Raw genomic sequence first — 22687 nt, 5'->3', positions numbered from 1 at the left:
GAGGCAGTGGGGGCGGGGGGATGGGGGGGGCAATGAGAGGATTGGTCCTAGTTACAGAAGCATTGGGGAGGGGGAGGGGGGGGTGGGGGGAGGTGGAATGGGCAGGTGAATGTGTGTGTGTGTAGATCAAGGCACCGAGTCCCGGTAGGCTCTTTGACATGGATGGCATCATGGCCAGCATTGTTCAGTGTGACGTGGATAAAAGTGAAGTTATCCACTTTGGTCGGAAAAACATTAAGACAAAGAATTATTTAAATGGTGATGGCTTGGGAAGTGTCGATGTACAGAGGGAGTCCTTGTACACCAGTCATTGAAAGCAAACATGGTCGGGAGCCGGAAGAACATCAGTGCTGTAGGGGGGAATCTCGGAAGGCGATTGGGAGTCGGAGGAGAGATCGGAGGCTGGTGTGGATGTGGTGGTGGGGGGGGGGGGGAAATTGGAGGCCGCGGGCTGGGGGGGGAGGTGGGGGGATCGGAGGCCTCGGGTGGGTGGGGGGGGGGGGTCCGATCGCGGTTTGTGGTTGAGTCAGGGACATGTTGTCTTCTTCCTTATCAAGTAATTGTGCAAGTTCCGTTTAAATCATACCCAGCTCAGTGTTGAACATCGGGACTGAGAAAGTCGCTGTGTGGCAAACTGTGAGCGTAGAGCCCTGCTTCATCACCTTGCGATTCAGTGTTCCTGAGGGTAGGCCCGGGGAAGGCTCTGGGTTCTAGTAGTAGGCCATTCAGCCCCTCGAGCCTGCTCCGCCATGCAATCCCGACTGAAATCAAAGATAAATGCTGATGGTGCATTGCAGCAGCCACTTGTCTGGTCAGAGCAGCAGGAATGGTGAAGTTATCTCCAGGGCCAATTTTTGCCTGCGAATTAGTGATAATTCAATTCCCCCCGCGCCCCCCCCCCCCCCACCCGATATTGTTAAAATTCTTATTGGCACTTTGCCAGTGCCTCAGTCGCTGACCTACATTGGCTCCCGGTCCCAAAACGCCTCGATTTTAAAATTCTTATTCTGGTTTTCAAATCCCTCCATGGCCTCGCCCCTCCCTATCTCTGTAATCTCCTCCAGCTCCCCCCCCCCCCCCGCCCCAAGAGATATCCGCGCTCCTCCAATTCTGCCCTCATGCGCATCCCCTCTTTCCATCACCCTGTCATTGGCGGCCGTGCCTTCAGCTGCCTGTGCCCCAGGTTCTGGAATTCCCTCCACAAACCTCTCCACCGCTTGCTCTCTTCCTTTAAATCACTCATTAAAACCTACCTCTTTGACCAGGTTTTTGGTCACCTGCCCTACTATTTCCTTATGCGGCTCCTGTGACGCGCCTTAAGTGGGGACGTTTTAATACGTTAAAGGCGCTATATAAATGCAAGTTGTTGTTGAGTAGATGAGCCATAAAGACCAAGCCTGTCCCAGATAAATTTATGGCCAGGGAGCGCTGCACTGTCGGAGGTGCTGTCTTTCGGATGAGACGTTAAACCGAGGCCCCGTCTGCTCTCAGGTGACGTAAAAGATCCCATGGGCACTATTTCGAAGAAGAGCTGGGGAGTTATTCCCCGGTGTCCTGGCCAATATTTATCCCTCAATCAACATCACAAAAACAACAGATTATCTGGTCATTATCACATTGGTGTTTGCTGGGAGCTTGCTGTGCGCATTTCTTCACCTTCATCGCTCGGGTGGTCAGCTGGCAGAGTGGAATGGGCGCACATTACAGAACTCATTAGAGAATGGTACCTCGACACAGAGTCAATGCCTTTGGGGGAATAGAAGGAATTTACATTTCACATTACATTTCATGATCTCAGGTCGTCCCAAAGCACTTTGCAGCCGATGAAGTAATTTTGGAGTGTAGTCACTGTTGCAATGTGGGAAACGCGGCAGCCAATTTGCGCACAGCAAGCTCCCACAAACAGCAATGTGATAGCGACCAGATAATCTGTTGTAGTGATGCTGATTGAGGGATGAATATTGGCCAGGACACCGGGGATAACTCCCCTGCTCTTCTTCAAAAATAGTGCCCATGGGATCTTTTACGTCCACCTGAGAGAGCAGATGCGGCCTCGGTTTAATGTCTCATCCGAAAGACGGCACCTCCGACAGTGCAGCGCTCCCTGGCCATAAATTTATTTGGGAGTGTCAGCTGAGATGTTTGTGCTCAAGTCCCTGGAGTGGGACTTGACCAACAACTTTCTGACTGAGAGGAGAGAGTGCTGCCCACTGAGCCACAGACGGAGGCAGAGGGGAGTGTAGGAAAATTGTGGAAAAACTGGAGCGTGGGAAATTAGCCCATTTTGGTATCCCCGCTCTTAATAAATGTTTCCCTATGCGTTTTTGCTGTTTGATTGAATGGAATGCTCTCCTCCAAAAAACTGTCGAGACTGGGTGTTAATTGAAATGTTCAAAACGGAGATTGATCGATTTCTGTTAGATAAGGGTATTAAGGGTTACGGAACCAAGGTGGGTAGATGGAATTGAGGACAACTCCATTTCAGACCTAAACCTCTGTCCATATTTTGCTCTGATGTATTTTTTCCCCTCTCTGTGTTTCCCATGGCAGCTGGTAATTATCCCGCCATTCACACCCTATCTAAACTAATCTTTTTCGAACTTCTGCCATTACCATCTCAAGTCGGCCCATCATCCCTTTTGTCTCTCTAATCTCTCCTGCCTTCCACCCTATCACAGACCTTCCCTTTCCTTCTTTCCTCCCCTCCCCCTTTCAGTGCTCCTTAAGTATCCGTTCATTTCGAACATTCGCCAGTTCTGACGAAGGATCGTCGACCCGAAACGTTAGCTCTGTTTTTCTCCCAACAGATGCTGCCTGACCCGCTGAGTATTTCCAGCATTTTCTGTTTTTATTCCAGATCCCAGCATCCGCAGTATTTTGTAGATGGAGTTGGGATACTGAGCAGCCATGATCTAACTGAATGGTGGAACAGGCTCGAGGGGCTGGATGGCCTCTTCCTGTTCCTTCGTTTCTCGCTCCGCTGCTGGTACTGGTATGTAACGAGAATTTGTCAGCTCAGCTCGGCCGTTTATAAGAGAGGTATTTAAAGGCCTAGTCACCTCCGCTCGCCTACGCATTCTACACTCACTCCTCCTTATTTCTGAATTATAAATATAACTTCCTGCATCGCAGCTGATGTGGTGGAAGGAGACCAACACAGGGTTACAAGGTCAATCAAGCATACGCAGTTACTGATTTAAAGAGATAACCATCACATGCTGAAGAGTGACTACTTTTTTACTTATTTATTCGTTCACGGGATATGGGTGTCGCTGGCAAGGCCGGCATTTATTGCCCGTCCCTAATTGGCCTCGAGAAGGTGATTGTGAGCCACCTTCTTGAACCGCTGCAGTCCGTGTGGTGAAGGTGCTCCCATGGCGCTGACTTTGTCGTGGTGGTTTTGTACAACTGAGTGGCTTGCTAGGCCGTTTCGGAGGGCACAATGTCTGTGGGGCTGCAGTCACATGTAGGCCAGACCGGGTAAGGACGGCAGATTTCCCTCCGGAAAGGACATTAGCGAACCAGTTGGGGTTTTTCCGACAATCCGGTAGTTTCATGGTCATTATTACTGATGCGAGCTTTTTCAAAGCGCTTTTTGGGAAGTGTTTTGGGGTTGTGTGAGGAGGGGCTGTATAAATGCAAATCTTTCTTATCTTTTCAGTATCAATTTTTGAGCTTAGCCAACAAGTGTCAGAAGGCACCAACAAGGGACACCACAGCTTAGCTCAATCTGACCCTGGCCCCGACCTCCAGGTAACCGTGGGGGGGGTTGGGGTTTAATAGCACAGACGGGGCCATTCAGCCCATCGTGTCCACGCCATCTCCTTGCTAGAGCAATCCAAAACTACTTCCACTGCCCACTGGATTGCGATTCAGGAGAAACTTCTTTACCCAGAGAGTGGCGGAGAATGTGGGATTCGCTCCCACAGGGAGTGGTTGAGGTGAATAGTATAGGTGCCTCCAAGAGGAAGCTAGATAAACACACGAGGGAGAGAGGAATGGAAGGATATGGGGCGAGATGGAAAAGGGGTGGGAGGAGGCCCATGTGGAACAGAAACACTGGCTCGAACCTATTGGGCGAATGGCCCGTCTCTGTGCTGTAATATTCTATGTACTGGGAAGCCTGCTCTGTGTTTTCCCCTCTCTTTCTCGCCCTGGGGTTCTGAGGCAACCTGTGGCTCCTAAATCCGCCCCGGCGGAGAACAGCTAGCTCAGCGCTGATCGTAACTGGCACCTTCCTGATCTGGGGCGGTGCCTGTCTCTTCTTTATAGAACTGCTGACACAGTCTAGCACTGAAACAGCTCCACTCATTATTAATGTCTTTTGTACCTGGTATAAACTGCGTGCCTATCAGATAGTGGCAGCTTTCCTCATTTGCCAATCCACCTTGTGAGTTGTGCAATGTTAATCTCCTGCCAAGTGTTTCCTTGTTCAACTTTTAAGAACTCTTTGAATCATAGTACAGTAGAGGCAGAAACCCTCGCCGTATTTAAAAAATACCTGGATGTGCACTTGAAGTGCCGCAACCAACAGGGCTACAGACCAAGAGCTGGAAGGTGGGATTAGGCTGGCGGAAACGATGGGCTGAAATGGCCTCCTTCCGTTCTGTAAATTTCTATGATACTAGTACAGCACAGGAGGAGGCCATTCGGCCCATCGAGTCTGCGCCGGCTCTTTCGAAGAACAATCCGGTTAGTCCCACCCCTCCCGCTCTTTCCCCACATCCCCTGCAACTTTTTCTCCTTCCTGTATTGATCTAATTGCCTTTTGCAGGCTGCTGTTGAAGCTGTAACCACCACCTTATCAGGCAGTGAATTCCACATCCTAACCACTCGTTGCGTAAAAGGGTTTTTCCTCATGCCATCTGTGGTTCATTTGCCAGGCACCTTAAATCTGTGCCCTCTCGCTATCAGCCCACTGGAAACAGTTTCCAGCTTCCCCTCTTCTGAAGGCAGTGGTTTTTTGCGGGGATATGGCTCCCAATGGAACCCAATTAACCCTCTAGTCCCTCGGCCAAGTGACCATTCCCGCTGGCCCACGAGGGAGTGCTTCGGCAACACGGTGCAAGTGGGCGAACGGCATGGAATGGAAGGGAGGTGCTCCACACCAACACCACATGGGTTTATACCTTTGTTGCCTCATTCCCACCCCCTTTGGCCTTACACCAATCATACCTTTTGTCATCTAATCACTCCTGCTTTCCACCCAATCACAGACCTTCTCTTTTTTGTTTTTTCTTCCACTCCTGCCTTTCTCTGCCCCTGCACTTGCTTGACACAGCAATCGTCATCATAGGCGGTTCCTCGAAGTGGGGATGACTTGCTTCCACACCAAAAAGGGATGAGTTCACAGGTGTTTCAATGAAGGACCTGATATTCCAGATCCCGAACTACATCCGTGAAGGGTGGAAGATGGCTGTGGGTGGATTTTTTTTAACGTGTGGTGGCCATTGCACACCAGCCACCACACGGGCTTGACTGAGCTCGGTCTTGGTCCAGTGGTAAGGATTGCCCCATGACTAAGTGGAGACCAGCTCTGCTGCACAGACCGAGCGCGCACACATATCGCAGTGTGGGCTGGCCCGTGCTGCCCCTGGGCCCTCGCCTCTCCTGGGCCCCAGATTCACGCCTCTCCTGGGCCCCGGTCACTTCCCTCTTGCCGCTCCTTCGCCCCCTCCTGCTGTGCCTGCCCGCACGGCAATCAGCGTCCTGGCTTCGTAGCCATCGCCCTCCTGCAGCAGCACGCGCTGCTCCCTGCAGCGGTATAACGGCGCACGCTGCTCCCTCCAACGGTCCTGGCCTGCTGATGGTCTCGCAGGCCGGGACCGGGTTCCGTGCCGATTTCCGGGCCGGGCCGCCGCGAGCTGCTCCCTCCAATGGAGAGTGCTACCCACTGAGCCACAGCAATGGTACAAGTGTGTCAAGTAGCACGTTGGGGCGGTGGTCACGGGTCACTCAAGCGATCGTCCCTCATTCCAGACAGGCAGCACCGCAGCCGACAGCAAGGATGCTTTTAAAAGGTGGTGGAATTTTTGTAAAAACAAAAGTGACACATCTTTTCCTGAAATCGGGAGAGGGGGGGGGGGGGGAGGCGAGAGTGGGGGGAGGAAATCCACAGGAGGCACGGGATCTCAGCGGGATTGAAAAACATCCTCCGCACAGAGCAGAAGGGGAGAATCCACGATCTGGTGCCTGCACAGACCTCCATCTCAGGAACTCTCAGCAATTTCCATTTAAATTCTAAATTGGTCTTTGATGAATTGACGGAGATGGTTGATGAGGGTGCTGCGGTTGATGCTGTGTATATGGACTTTCAAAAGGCGTTTGATAAAGTGCCACATAATAGACCCATTGGCAAAATTGAAGCCAACGGGATTAAAGGGGACATGGGCAGTGTGGATACAAAATTGGCCAAAAACAACTTGTATTTATATGACTCCTTTAACGTAGTCAAACATGCCAATACGCTTCAAGGATTGTTACGAGATTTAAAAAAACTGACACCAAGCCACATAAGTAGAAATTAGCGCAGGTGACCAAACACTTGGTCAAAGAGGTAGGTTTTAAGGAGCATCTTGAAGGAGGAAAGAGAGGTAGCGAGGCGGAGAGGTTTAGGCAGGGAGTTTCCAGAGCTTGGGGCCTAGACAAGAGAAGGCACGGCCATCGAGGGTTGAGTGATTATAATCAGGGATGCTCAGGACAACAGAATTAGAGGAGCGCAGACATCTCGGGGGAGGTTGTGGAGCTGGAGGAGATTACAGAGATAGGGAGGGGCGAGCCCATGGCTAAGGGACAGAAGGCAGAGACTAGTGGTGAACCACTGTTTGGAGGGATAGTATACAGTAGTGATCGGGGTCGGTATTAGGACCACTGCTCTTTTGGATATATATTGGCCCAGAAATCCCGTAAGGACCGTGGAAGGCATCGCAAAAGCCGTTTTTCAGCGCACAAAGCATATGCGCTGAAAACCGGCTTTTCCGATCTGTCAAGCTCAGCTTGACAGATCCTCCACATCTCGGCAGCCAGGACATTCGCTCGGGCAAGATTGCAGTATTTACCCATATCTTGCCCAGCGGATGTCCTGAAAACTCTTGCGCCTGACAAAAGCAGGCGCATAGCCTACTGTTACAGGTGTAAGAGTTTTAAAATACACAGAAACATAATAAAATAAAATTTAAAAAAACAACACATTTTATTGTTAAAAACCCTGCTCACTCTGGTAAGTTTATTTTAAACCATAATTAAAAATTTTTTTTATATATAAATCGGAATTTTTTTTTCTAAGACATTTATTAACTTTAATTTCAATTAATTTTAATGATGGGAGGTGTATTTTTTATTTTTTATTATGGGGTTTAGTGTGTTTGTTTTTTTCTTCTCATTAATAGCAATGAGAACTGGTAGATGTGGAGTTCCCATTGCTATTAATGAGAAAGCTGTGGAACACTGTACCTGATTGGCTGAGCAGTCACGTGACTGCACCTTCTGCGTGGGAACCTGGAGGACGGGAGCGCGCTTCACAGCACGGGAAGAGAAGGCCTCCCCACCGGAATCCCACGCTCCTCCCGGACCACCAGATACTTTCGGAAAAATTCTCTGGTCGGAGGCGTTCGTCCGAAAGAAGCCTCCAACTGGAATTTCAGGGCCATTAATTACCTGGACTTGGGTATACAGTGCTTAATTTCAAAGTTTGCAGATGACACAAAACTTGGAAATGTAGTAAACAATGAGAATGACAGTATCAGACTTCAGGAGGACAGACTGGTGAAATGGGCAGGCACATGGCAGATGAAAATTAACACAATATAGTGTGAATTGTTACATTCTGGTAGGAAGAATATAAACTAAAATGGTACAATTTTAAAGGGAGTGCAGGGACAGAGAAATCTGGGGGTGTATGTACACAAGACTTTGAAGGTGGCGGGACACGATGAGAAAACTGATAAAAAAAAGTGTATGGAATCCTTGGCCTTATTAATCGAAGAGATTGCCAAAAGCAAGGAAGTTATGCTAAACTTTTATAAAACTCTGGTTAGGCTTCAGCTGGAGTAGTGTGTCCAATTCTGGGCTCTGCACTTTAGGAAGGATGTGAAGGCCTTGGAGAGGACGCAGAGGAGATTTATTAAAATGGTTTCCGGGATGAGGGACTTCAGTTGTGTGGAGAGACCAGAACTGCTGGGGCTGTGCATCTTAGAGCAGAGAAGGTTCAGAAGAGTTTTGAGAGAGGTGTTGAAAATCATTTCCACAGAATGGATAAGCAGAAACGGTTTCCAGTGGCACAAGGGTCGGTATTTTAAAACTGAGATGAGGAGGAATTTCTTCTCTCAGAGAGCTGTGGAGGCTGGGTCATTAAATATATTTAAGACGGAGATAGACAGACTTTTGAGCGATAAGGGAGTAAAGGGTTATGGGGAGTGGGCGGGGAAGTGGAGCTGAGTCCATGATCAGATCAGCCATGGTCTTAGTGAATGGCGGAGCAGGCTCGAGGGGCCAAATGGCCTACTCCTGCTCCTATTTCTTATGTTCTTATGTAACCAGAGGACACAGATTTAAGGTGATTGGCAAAAGAACCAGAGGGGGGAATGAGGATTTTTTCCGCCCACAGTGAGTTATGATGACCTGTAACGCACTGCCTGAAAGGGCGGTGGAAGCAGATTCAATAGTAACTTTCAAAGGGGGATTGGAGTAAAAACTTGAAAAGGAAAAATCTGCACGGCAATGGGGGAAGAGCAGGGGAGAGGGATTACTTAGAGAGCTCCACCAAAGAGCCTGCACAGGCACGATGGGCTGAATGGCCTCCTTCTGCACTGTATTGTTCTATGTATTGTTCTATGATTCGATGAAGAGGTGTTAAACTCAGCATTTACTGAAAGACCACCATTGTCTGTTGAACTGCCCTAAACGTATGTCTGGTGTGGGGGGGGGGGGGCGGGGGGGTGAGAAATTCAGTTTGTGTCCAGCACAGTCAGCTGTTGAAAGACTGGAATGGCTGACACTGGGGCTGGTACAAATCTAATGCAAACCGGGGGCCATCCACGATAGCATTGCTGACTGCTTCTGAGCTACTCAATCAACGCCATGGGGTATAGAGCGGCCTTGGGCGGCAGCGAAAAACCAGATCTACGCCCACCTGAGAGAGCAGACGGGACCTCGGTTTAACGTCTCATCCGAAAGACGGCACCTCCGACAGTGCAACACTCCCTCAGCACTGCACTGGGAGTGACAGCCTAGATTTTATGCTCAGAAATGTGATTTGAACCCATGACCTTCTGACTCAGAGACAAGATGCTACCCAGTCAGCCACAGTCGACATTTAATGCAAGTTCCGGGTACGAGAAAGAAACAGTTGTTCTGTGCAATCACCCAATTAGAAATAAAGCAGCTTAACGATTCAGAGACAACTTATGGACACCACTTGGTGCCGACACTAAACACATCCAGTAGAGTAACATCGCCACCTCTCACTGACCCCGACAAACCCCGACTGACCCCTGACTTCCCTAACTGACCCCACACATTCCCCCCCCGACTGACCCCACACGTGCCCCCACCGACTGACCCCACACGCCACCCCCCCGACTGACCCCACACACCCCCCCCGACTGACCCCACACGTCACCCCCCCGACTGACCCCACACGCCACCCCCCCGACTGACCCCACACGTGCCCCCACCGACTGACCCCACACGCCACCCCCCGACTGACCCCACACACCCCCCCGACTGACCCCACACGCCCCCCCACCGACTGACCCCACACGTGCCCCCCCCGACTGACCCCACACGTGCCCGCCCCGACTGACCCCATATGCCCCCCCCACCGACTGACCCCACATGCCCCCCCGACTGACCCCACACGCCCCCCCACCGACTGACCCCACACGTGCCCCCCCGACTGACCCCACACGCCCCCCCACCGACTGACCCCACACGTGCCCCCCCGACTGACCCCACACGCCCCCCCACCGACTGACCCCACACGCCCCCCCCGACTGACCCCACACGCCCCCCCCGACTGACCCCACATGACCCCCCCGACTGACCCCACACGACCCCCCCACTGACTGACCGCACACGCCCCCCCCGACTGACCCCACACGCCCCCCCCCCGACTGACCCCACACGCCCCCCCCGACTGACCCCACACGCCCCCCCCGACTGACCCCACACGAGCCCCCCCCGACTGACCCCACACGCCCCCCCCCGACTGACCCCACAAGCCCCCCCGACTGACCCCACACGCCCCCCCCGACTTGACCCCACACGAGCCCCCCCCGACTGACCCCACACGACCCCCCCCCCCGACTGACCCCACATGACCCCCCCGACTGACCCCACACGACCCCCCCACTGACTGACCGCACACGCCCCCCCCCGACTGACCCCACACGACCCCCCCCCCGACTGACCCCACATGACCCCCCCGACTGACCCCACACGCCCTCCCCCGACTGACCCCACACGCCCCCCCCGACTGACCCCACATGACCCCCACGACTGACCCCACACGCTCCCCACCGACTGACCCCACACATGCCCCCCCCGACTGACCCCACACGTGCCCCCCCGACTGACCCCACACGCCCCCCGACTGACCCCACACGACCCCCCCGACTGACCCCACACGTGCCCCCCCCCGACTGACCCCACACGTGCCCCCCCCCGACTGACCCCACACGTGCCCCCCCCCGACTGACCCCACACGACCCCCCCGACTGACCCCACACGTGCCCCCCCCGACTGACCCCACACGCCCCCCCACCGACTGACCCCACATGCCCCCACCGACTGACCCCACACGTGCCCCCCCCGACTGACCCCACACGCCCCCCCACCGACTGACCCCACACGCCCCCCCCGATTGACCCCACACGCCCCCCCCGACTGACCCCACACGCCCCCCCCGACTGACCCCACACGCCCCCCCCGACTGACCCCACACGCCCCCCCCGACTGACCCCACACGCCCCCCGACTGACCCCACACGACCCCCCCACTAACTGACCCCACACGCCCCCCCCGACTGACCCCACACGAGCCCCCCCCGACTGACCCCACATGAGCCCCCCCCGACTGACCCCACACGACCCCCCCCTCGACTGACCCCACACCCCCCCCCCCCCCCGCGACTGACCCCACGCGCTCCCCTGCAGTTCTGACTGAACCCAAATCCTCCACTCTAGGGTTTCTTCCACCAGGAATGAATTGGAAGAATCCTGATAAAGTAACCGCGGTAAGGTTGAACACCAGAGCATGTACCTGTCTGGAGAGGCCATTACTGGAGGATAAGGAAACACATTCAATCCCTGCAGGAAACAAACAGCACTGGTTGGTATTGGGGCAGATCTAAAGACTGCTGAGAAATGAGTAATGCTTTCAATAGTCAAATCAGCGTCTCACCAACCTAATAAAGATATTACAAGTACCACAGGGTACATTAGATACAGGATTACACAACAAACCTGGATCATTGCAAAAGCAAATGACTGATAATGATGCAAATCAGAACTGGTGGTTTCCTTCCCGAAAGGACATTAGTGAACCAGATGGGTTTTTAATGACGTGCCGGTAGTTTCACGGTCACCGTTACTGACACTTGCTTTTTGTTCCAGATTTATTTAATTAACTGATTTAAAATTCCCCAGAGTTCTGACAAAGGGTCGTCGACCTAAAACGTTAACTCGGTTTCTCTCTCCACAGACGCTGCCTGACCTGCTAAGCGTTTCCAGCATTTTCTGTTTTTATTATAACGGAATCATTAATTCTGCTTTTCACAGCAGGACTTCAAGATTAATTGAAAAGATGGAATGACTGCTTCGTAGTTCAGGTGCGACGTCCAAAATCCGGAATTCCAGAATCCGCAATGTTCCGGAATCCGGACCGATCCGTGGCGGGGTCGTTCTGAAACCGGAAAATGTTCTGAAATCCAGACTCCCCCGCCTCGGCCCGACCCGCCCCGACCTCTGGCTGCCCGACAGCCCCCTGCCTCGGTCTGACCTTGGCCCGACCGACACCCCCGACCCCCGGTGGCCTGACCGACCTCTCCCAGCCTCAGCCCGACCGACCGGCCTCCCCCCGCCCCCCCCGCCCCCACCCCGGCCTTGGCCCAACACCCCCCACCCAGCCCGACCGACCGACCTCCCCCCACCCACCCCGGCCTTGGCCCAACCAACACCCCCCACCTCGGCCCGACCGACCCCCACCTCGGCCCCACCAACCGACCCTACCCCCCCCCCCCCCCCCGACCTCCGGCGGCCCGACCGACACCCCCTCGGCCCAGGCAAAGACGTTCTGAAATCTGGAAATGCCCAGAATCCAGAATGGCCTCGGCCCCGAGGTTTCCGGATTTCAGACGTCACACCTGTAGACGGAGGTAAGCCACTCCACACATCTCGGTTACAGAATTTGAAAGAAGATTATTCATTGACGGGAATGTGGGCGTCACTGCCCATCCCTAAGTGCCCTCGAGAAGTTACAATTCTTCTTTGCAGCAGTTTGGGACAACGGAGTGTCTCACTCGGACATTTCAGAGTCAACCACACTGCTGTGGGTCTGGAGTCACACATAGGCCAGACTGGGTAAGGGCAGATTTCCTTCCCTAAAGGACATTAGTGAACCAGATGGGTTTTTACAACAATCCATTAGTTTGATGGTCACCATTACCCACACTAGCTTTTTATTCCAGATTTATTTAATTAACTGAATTTAAATTCCCCAGCTGCCATGGTGGGATTTGAACTCACGTCTCCAGATTATTAATCCAATAACATAACTACTCCTGCACCTATTTTCTATAACTACGAGGCTACCGTTCCCCATATGCTCGCAATAGGCTCTCCCTGACTGGCCAGAGGGCACTAAAGAAAGAATGAACTTGCATTTATATAGCAACTTTCACGACCTCGAGATTTCTTTGAGTAAAGAAATCCACCCCCCCCCCCCCCAATCGCCCCCCACCCCCCACCCTGAGGATTGTTTTAATTAACCATCTACTTCTACAATCTAGGAATGCAGGGTTGGGAAGAAGTTAACAATTACCCTTCCTCCATTTAACTACTTAAATGGTTAAAGTTAGTTTTTTAATACACTGCTTTCATAAGCTAAAGTAACAAAAATGTTTTTATTACTATTTAATGAATCTACGAAGCATAAAAGAACTGGCAAAACATGAGTACAAATATTAAAGGTAAATAAGAGTGAAGTCCATAGTGGGTTATTGTTGAAGAAATGTCCTTTGATAATATCAAAGTTGCTGCAGTGATTTATGTAACATAAGCCTCAATTTGTGGAGACGTCCCATCTGATCAAATTCTAGAACAGAGAATGAGCAACTTTGAATCTCTTGGATCTATGGACCATTGTCCTCGCAAAGTCTCACATTACTATATTAGGCAGAAAAGACGTCAAATGTTAAAGCTTGGATTAGACTGAGAAACGGGGTATAAAGGGATATCGGAACAGGGCGGGTTATTGTAATTCGGATAATTGCTTGCATTGAGGTTAAATGCCGAGACTTGGACTGGTTGGGAAATATCGCGAAGTAATACTAACACAGGAAATTTATAGGCAGGAAAAGAAAAGTTGGTCCCATCGAGCCTGCCCCACACACTTGATGCTCAGAGCATCCGGATTAAACACTTAGCCCACGCCCCACGACCCCCCCCCAACCAACTTGGGTTGCCAACTCTCCAGGAATTGCCCTGGAGTCTCGAGGAATTAAAAATTCATCTCCTGAACACTGCTGCAAGCAATACCCCGGGAGATAAATCGTAGAAAGAAGACTTGCATTTATATAGCGCCTTTCACAACCACTGTCCCAAAGCACTTTACAGCCAATGAAGTACTTTTGGAGTGTAGTCACTGTTGTAATGGGGCCCAGAACAGCTGAGGGCCCAGGGGCAGCATGGACCTGCCCACACTGCGATATGTGTGCGCTCTAGGTCCGTGCAGCAGAGCAGGTCTCCAGTCATCCTGGTTAACCCTTGCCACTGGATAAAGGCCTAGCTCTGTCAAGCCCATGTGGTGGCTGATGTGCAACGGTCACCACACGTTAAAAAAATCCACGCACAGGCATCTTCCACCCCCTCAATTGGAGTTCAGGACTGGAACATCGGGTCCTTCATTGATACATCTGTGAACTTTTGTGGAAGCAAGTCATCCTTGCTCGAGGAACCACCTATGATGATGAATGTGGGAAATGCAGCAGCCAATTTGCACACAGCAAGCTCCCACAATCAGCAATGTGATAATGACCAGATAATCTGTTTTAGTGATGTTGATTGAGAGATAAATATTGACCAGGACACTGGGGATAACTCCCCTGCTCGTCTTCGAAATAGTGCCATGGGATCTTTTACCTGAGGGGGCAGACGGGGCCTTGATTCAATGTCTCATCCAGAAGATGGCACCTCCAACAGTGCAGCACTCCCTCAGTACAGCACTGCAGTGTCAGCCTAGATTTATGTGCTCAAGCCCCTGGAGTGGGACTTGAACCCACAATCTTCTGACTCAAAGGCAAATATGCTACCCACTGAGCCACAGCTGCCATTGCTGTGTCAAGCAAATTGAGCTAACACTTAATAGGAGTATTAAAAGAAATGTGTGCGTTTTATTCACTTTCTTTGAACACTTGAATTTATTTGTTGTAAAAATACTGGAAACCAAGTCCCGATCACCCATCATCCCTGTGCTCACTAAACTACATTGGCTCCCGGTTAAGCAACGCCTCGGTTTTAAAATTCTCATCCGTGTTTTCAAATCCCTCCATGGCCTCGCCCCTCCCTATCTCTAATCTCCTCCAGCCTCACCCCCCCCCCCCCCCCGAGATATCTACACTCCTCAAATTCTTGACTCTTGAGCATCCCTGATTATAATCGCTCAACCATCGGTGGCCGTGCCTTCAGCTGCTGAGGCCCTAATCTCCGGAACTCCCTCCCTAAACCCCTCCATCTCCCTCTCCTCCTTTAAGATGCTCCTCAAAACCTACCTTTTTGACCAAGCTTTTGGTCATCTGCTCTATGTGACTCGGTGTCAAACCTTCTTTTTATAAATACTCCTGTGAAGCGCGCTGGAACATTTTACTCCGTTAAAGGCACTATTTAAATCCACATCTTTTATAGAATCATAGAAATTTACATAAGAACATAAGAAATAGGAGCAGGAGTAGGCCATAAGGCCCCTCGAGCCTGCTCCGCCATTTAATACGATCATGGCTGATCCGATCATGGACTCAGCTCCACTTCCCTGCCCGCTCCTCATAACCCATCATCGTTTAAGAAACTGTCTATTTCTGTCTTAAATTTATTCAATGTCCCAGCTTCCACAGCTCTCTGAGGCAGCAAATTCCACAGATTTACAACCCTCAGAGAAGAAATTTCTCCTCATCTCAGTCTTAAATGGGCGGCCACTTATTCTAAGATCAGGCCCTCTAGTTCTAGTCTCCTCCATCAATGGAAACATCCTCTCTGCATCCACCTTGACAAGCCCCCTCATAATCTTATACATTTCCATAAGATCACCTCTCATTCTTCTGAATTCCAATAAGTAGAGGCCGAACCTACTCAAACTTTCCTCATAAGTCAACCCCCTCATCCCCGGAATCAACCTAGTGAACCTTCTCTGAACTGCCTCCACAGCAAGTATATCCTTTCGTAAATATGGAAACTAAAACTGCACGCAGTATTCCAGGTGTGGCCTCACCAATACCTTATATAGCTGTAGTAAGACTTCCCTGCTTTTATACTCCATCCCCTTTGCAATAAAGCCCAAGATACCATTGGCCTTCCTGATCACTTGCTGTGATCAGAAAGGCATACTATTCTTTTGTGTTTCACGCACAAGTACCCCCAGATCCCGCTGTACTGCAGCACTTTGCAATCTTTCTCCATTTAAATAATAACTTGCTCTTTGATTTTTTTCTGCCAAAGTGCATGACCTCACATTTTCCAACATTATACTCCATCCGCCAAATTTTTGCCCACTCACTTAGCCTGTCTATGTCCTTTTACAGATTTTGTGTCCTCCTCACACATTGCTTTTCCTCCCATCTTTGTATTGTCAGCAAACTTGGGCTATGTTACACTCAGTCCCTTCTTCCAAGTCGTTAATACAGATTGTAAATAGTTGGGGTCCCAGCACTGATCCCTGCGGCACCCCACTAGTTACTGATTGCCAACCAGAGAATGAACCATTTATCCCGACTCTCTGTTTTCTGTTAGTTAGCCAATCCTCTATCCATGCTAATATATTACCCCCAACCCCGTGAATTTTTATCTTGTGCAGTATAGCACGGAAGGAGGCCATTTCGGCCCATCGTGTCTGCGCCGGCCAACCAAGAGCTATCCAGCCTAATCCCACTTTCCAGCTCTTGGTCCATAGACCTGCAGGTTACAGCACTTTAAGTGCACATCCAAGTATTTTTTTTAAATGTGGTGAGGGTTTCTGCCTCTACCATTCTCAGGCAGTGAGTTCTAGACCTCCATTACACCCCGGGTGAAGAAATTCCCTCTCATATCTCCACTAAACCACCCCGCCCCCAATTACTTAAATCTATGTCCCCTGGTTGTTGACCCCTCTGCCAAGGAAAATAAGTCCTTCCTAGCCCCTCATAATTTTATACACCTCAATCAGGTCTCCCCTCAGCCGCCTCTGTTCCAAAGAAAACAGACCCAGCATTTCCAATCTTTCCTCATAGCCAAAATTCTCCAGTCCTGGCAAGGGTTCTAACAAAGGGTCGTCGACCCGAAAAGTTAACTCTGTTTCTCTCCACAGATGCTGCCTGACCCGCTGAGATTTCCAGCATTTTCTGTTTTTATTCCAGACTCCAGCATCCGCAGTATTTTGCTTTTGTATTAACATTCTTGTAAATCTCCTCTGCACCCTTTCCAGTGCAATCACATCTTTCCTATAATGTGGTGACCAGAATGCACACAGTACTCCAGCTGCGGCCTAACCAGTGTTTTATACAGTTCAAGCATAACCTCCTTGCTCTTGTATTCTATGCCTCAGCTAATAAAGGCAAGTATTGCACATGCCTTCTTAACCACCTTATCTACCTGGCCTGCTAACTTCAGGGATCTGTGGACCTGCACTCCAAGGTCCCTTTGTTCATCTACACTTCTCAGTGTTGTACCATTTAATGTGTATTCCCTTTCCTTGTTAGACCTCCCCAGATGCATTGCCTCACACTTATCCAGATTGAATTCCTTTTGCCACTGTTCTGCCCATCTGACCAGTACATTGCTATCTTCCTGTAGTCCACAGCTTTCTTCTTCATTATCAACCACACAGCCTATTTTAGTGTCATCTGCAAACTTTTTAATTATACTCCCAACATTCAAGTCCAAGTCATTGATGTATATCACAAAAAGCAGGGGACCCAGCACTGAACCCTGTGGAACCCCACTGGATACAGCCTTCCAGTCTCAAAAACACCCATCAACCATTACCCTTTGCTTCCTGCCTGAGACAATTTTGGATCCAACTTGCCACTTTGCCCTGTATTCCATGTGCTTTTACTTTCGTGACCAGTCTGCCATATGGGTCCTTATCAAAAGCTTTTCTAAAATCCATATAAACTACATCATATGCCCTCATCGACCCTCCAGGTTACCTCCTCGAAAAATCCAATCAAGTTAGTCAGACACAACCTTCCCTTAACAAATCCATGCTGACTGTCCTTGATTAATCCGTGTCTTTCCAAATAAAGATTTATCCTGTTCCTCAGGATTTTTTCCAATAGTTATCCTACCACCAAGATTAGGCTGACTGGCCTGTAATTACTCAGTCTATCCCTTTTTAAACAAAGGTACAACAACATTAGCAGTCCTTCAGTCTGCTGGCACCACACCTGTAGCCAGAAAGGATTGGAAAATTATGATCAGAGCCTCAGTGATTTCCTCTTTTGCTTCTCTTAACAGTCTGGGACTTATCCACTTTTAAAGCTGCTAAGCCCCTTAAAACATCCTCTCTCAATGTTTATCTCATCTAATATTTCACACTCCTCCTCCCTCATTGCAATGAGTGCATCGTCCCTCTCTTTTGTGAAAACAGATGCAAAGTATTCAAACAGATTTCCTTTATAGTCTCTAATAAGCCCCACTCTTTCTCTAGTTATCCTCTTGTTCTTAACGTATTTATAAAACATCTTTGGGTTTTCCCTGAGTTTACTTGCCAACATTCTTTCATGCTCTCTCTTTGCTTTCCTGATAACTTTTTTAATTGCACACTGCACTTCTTGTACTCCTCTAGAGTTTCTGCAGTATTGAGTTCTCGGAATCTGTCATTAGCTTCCCTTTTTTTCTTTATCTTACCCTGTATGTCCCTTGACATCCAGGGGGCTCTAGATTTGATAGCCCCACCCTTTTTTTAAGGGAACATACTTGCTCTGTACCCTCAGGATCCCCTCCTTGAATGGCTCCCACTGTTCTGATACTGATTTACCATCAAGTAGCCGTTTCCAGTCCACTTTGGCCAAATCCCATCTCAGCTCAGTAAAATTGGCTTTACCCCAATTGAGAACTTTTATTCCTGGTCCACCTTTATCTTTTTCTATAACTACCCTAAATCTTACTGAATTATGATCACTAGCACCAAAATGCTCTCCCACTGATACCCTCTCCATCTGCCCCTCTTCATTCCCCAAAACCCAGTCCAGAACCCGCCCCTACACTGGCTAAAGAAGTTCTCCTGAATGCATTTTAGGAGTTCCGCGCCCTCTGTACCATTAACACTGCTTTTTTCCCCCCCAGTTAGGGTAGTTGAAATCCCCCACTATTACAGCTCGAAAGTTTTTGCACTTCGCAGCAATTTGCCCACATTTTGTTCATCCATCTCCCTCTGACTGTTTGCGGGGTTTATAAGAATATAAGAATTAGGAACAGGAGTAGGCCATCTAGCCCCTTGAGCCTGCTCCACCATTCAACAGATCACGGCTGATCAGCTCCACTTACCCGCCCGCTCTCCGTAACCCTTAATTCCCTTATTGGTTAAAAATCTATCTATCTGTGATTTGAATACATTCAATGAGCTAGCCTCAACTGCTTCCTTGGGCAGAGAATTCCACAGATTCACAACCCTCTGGGAGAAGAAATTCCTTCTCAACTCGGTTTTAAATTGGCTCCTGCGTATTTTGAGGCTGTGCCCCCTAGTTCTAGTCTCCCCGACCAGTGGAAACAACCTCTCTGCCTCTATCTCGTCTATCCCTTTCATTATTTTAAATGTTTCTATAAGATCACCCCTCATCCTTCTGAACTCCTAGTGAATCGTCTCTGTACCCCCTCCAAAGCTAATATATTCTTCCTTAAGTAAGGTGACCAAAACTGCATGCAGTACTCCAGGTGCGGCCTCACCAATACCCTATACAAGTTGCAGCAGGACCTCCCTGCTTTTGTACTCCATCCCTCTCGCAATGAAGGCCAACATTCCATTCGCCTTCCTGAATACCTGCTGCACCTGCAAACTAACTTTTTGGGATTCATGCACAAGGACCCCCAGGTCCCTCTGCAACACAGCATGTTGTAATTTCTCCCCATTCAAATAATATTCCCTTTTACTGTTTTTTTCCCCCCCAAGGTGGACGACCTCACATTTTCCGACATTGTATTCCATCTGCCAAACCTTAGCCCATTCGCTTAACCGATCTAAATCTCTTTGCAGCCTCTCTGTGTCCTCTACACAACCCGCTTTCCCACTAATCTTTGTGTCATCTGCAAATATAGTACGCCCCCAGTAGTGTGATCGCCCCTCTTTTGTTCTTTGATTCAATTCAACCCATATGGCCTTTCTTTATATAAATATAAATTGTTGTTCTTGTTGGAATGGGATAAAACGCCTGTGTGACCAGGAGACAGGAGGTCATATGTTGAAACCTCCACAAATGTGTGCAGAGTTGACAATGGTACTGTCTTCCCCACCCCCCAGCTCTCCACCGCCGTGTAATCACCCGCTCAGTAACTGCCCGATCCTCCCATACCCTGCTCAATGGGAATACAGAAGCTGCTAGCTTTAGGGGGTTTCGCTCTCACTTTCAATCAACCAGCTAAAAAAAAATAGTGCAGGGAAAGTTCCGTCGAAGGGGATTTTACTCTACCACTGCCGCAGGAACACCCAGCTGCAGTTTCCACTCGAGTCTTCTGCTGCTACATAAAGCATAAAGACAAAGTATTATTTAAATGGTGATAGCTTGGGAAGTGCCGATGTACAGAGGGACCTGGCTGTCCTTGTACACCAGTCATTGAAAGCAAACATGCAGGTGCAGCAAGCAGTTAGGAAGGCAAATGGATGCTATTAAAAAGTATAGATTGCATTACTGGAAGTGCATATCTGAAGGAGAAAGATGAGGTAATATTTCCAATGAAGGATCACACCTGAAATGTTCACTTTGGAGTTGGACCTGCTGAATCTCCCAGCTTTTGTTTTTACAACTACTCATTTGCATCATTCGTGTTTTTCTTGTCTTCAAGGTTTTAACGTAGTTTCTCAATAATAGGTTATTGATGTGTTGAGTGATTCTAGACCAACAGAGCATTGTTAGCCTTCATTGCAAGAGGATTTGAGTACAGGAGCAAGGATGTCTTGCTACAGTTATACAGGGCCTTGGTGAGACGGCACCTGGAGTATTGTGTGCAGTTTTGGTCTCCTTACCTAACGAAGGATATACTTGCCACAGAGGGAGTGCAGCGAAGATTCACCAGACTGATTCCTGGGATGGCAGGACTGTCATATGAGGAGAGATTGGGTCGACTAGGCCTGTAATCCTTAGAGTTTAGAAGAATGAGAGGGGATCTCATTGAAACGTAGAAAATTCTGACAGGGTTGGACAGACTGGATGTGGGGAGGATGTTTCCCCTGGCTGGGAAGTCTAGAACAAGGGGTCACAGTCTCAGGATACGGAGTAGAAAATTTAGGACTGAGATGAGGAGAAATGTTGTCACTCAGAGGGTGGTGAACCTGTGGAATTGTCTACCACAGAAGGCTGTGGAGGCCAAGTCACTGAATATATTTAAGAGGGAGATAGATAGATTTCTAGAAACAAAAGGCATCAAGGGGTATGGGGAGAAAGCGGGAATATGGTGTTGAGATAGAGGATCAGCCATGATCATATTGAATGGCGGTGCAGGCTTGAAGGGCCGAATGGCCTACTACTGCTCCTATTTTCTATGTTTAAATGTTACTACCAGGAGGAGACAAATAAAGAACTTTCATTCATAACACACTTTTCACATTCTCAGCATGGCCCAAAGTGCTTCGCAGCCAACTAGTTCCTGTTTGAAGTGTTGTCACTGTTGGAAAGTACATCGACCCATCTGTGCACAGCAAGGTTCCAAAGTCAGCAGTGAGCTAAATGAACAGTTAATCTGCTCTTTAGTGATGTTGGCTGAGGGATAGACATTGTCCAACAGCACGCGCCAGACATTCAGTGTCACTGTGGCTCAGTGGATAGCACTTGTGCCTCTGAGTCAGAAGGTTGTGGGTTCAAGTCCCACTCCAGAGACTTGAGGACAAAAAAAATCTAAGTTGACACTCCAGTGGAGTGCTGCACCGTTGGAGGTGTTGTCTTTCGGATGAGACGTTAAACCGAAGCCCCGTCTGCTTTCTCAAGTGGAAGTAAAAGATCCCATGGCACTATTTCGAAGAAGAACAAGGAAATTATCCCTGGTGTCCTGGCCAATATTTATCCCTCAATCAAAGCAAGAGGAAAAACAGGTTATCTGGTCATTATCACACTGCAGTTTGTGGAAGCTTGCTTGTGTGCAAACTGTTTCCCACATTACAAACATGACTACACTCCAAAAGTACTTCATTGGCTGTAAAGCTCTTTGAGATGTCCGGTAGTCATGAAAGGTGCTATATAAATGCAAGTCTTTCTTTATCTCCTGCTCTTGAAGTAGCATCCATCTAACAGGGCCTCCGTTTAACGTCTCATCCAAAAGACGGCACACCTCCGACAGTGCAGCACTCCCTCAGCCTAGATTATGTACCCGATATAAATAAATCTTTGAAGGTGGCAGGACACATTGAGAAGGCTGTTTAAAAAGAAGCATATGGAATCCTGGGCTTTATAATTAGAGTACTTGAGTACAAAAGCAAGGAGGTTATGCTGAAGCTTTATAAAACACTGGTTAGGCTTCAGCTGGAGTATTGTGTCCAATTCTGGGAACCACACTTTCGGGAGGACATCAAGGTCTTGGAGAGGGTGCAGAAGAGATTTACTGGACTGGTAGCAGCAATGAGGGATTTCTGCTATGTGGAAAGGCTGGAGAAGCTGGGGCTGTTTTCCTTGGAGTAGAACCAGTCAGGGGCAGATTTAATAGAGGTGTTCAAAAATGATGAAGGGTTTTGGTGGAGTAGATAGGGAGAAACTGTTACCACTGGCAGGGAGGGTTGGTAACCAGAGGAGCCAGATTTAAGGTGATCGTCAAAAAAGAAAACAGGTGGGGGAGATGAGGAGTTTTTTTTTTAAAAGATGGGGAGGAATTGAGTCCATGGCCGAATTTTCCTTTACCAAGTCGGAGGTCAAAGGTGACGCCCTTGCCCATCCCCAGCTGGGGTCAGCCAGCCCACCACAGACTGGTGATGGATCCTCGCAGCTTCCTGCTGTGTGTGAATCTCAGCTCTTCACTGGAGAGACCAGGTTATCCGTTGGAGCAGCAACTGTTATGTTCAGAGTAACTCCATAAGACTGTAT

The 22687-nt window shown here is 49.4% G+C and overlaps 1 protein-coding gene across 3 annotated transcripts in view; it reads right to left on the bottom strand.

Annotated features, from left to right (window-relative positions):
• The window catches only part of sh3bp2 (SH3-domain binding protein 2), a 169525-nt gene that overhangs the window by 85887 nt on the left and 60951 nt on the right, over positions 1-22687 (bottom strand). The window contains exon 1 of one of the 3 annotated variants that reach the window (XM_070877721.1): positions 11260-11333. The exons of 1 other annotated variant lie outside the window; for it this stretch is intronic. In XM_070877721.1, the coding sequence (XP_070733822.1) occupies positions 11260-11276 (17 nt within the window). In that variant the 5' untranslated portion in view covers positions 11277-11333. Of the gene's footprint in view, positions 1-586; positions 656-11259; positions 11334-22687 lie in introns of those variants that run through there. One more of the 3 variants, XM_070877734.1, reaches the window with a different exon arrangement.

The sequence above is a fragment of the Pristiophorus japonicus genome, chromosome 1 (genome assembly GCF_044704955.1).
Source record: "Pristiophorus japonicus isolate sPriJap1 chromosome 1, sPriJap1.hap1, whole genome shotgun sequence".
NCBI classification, from domain to species: domain Eukaryota; kingdom Metazoa; phylum Chordata; class Chondrichthyes; family Pristiophoridae; genus Pristiophorus; species Pristiophorus japonicus.
Note: the sequence above shows the minus strand (reverse complement) of the source record. Positions and strands in the feature narration are given on the sequence as shown.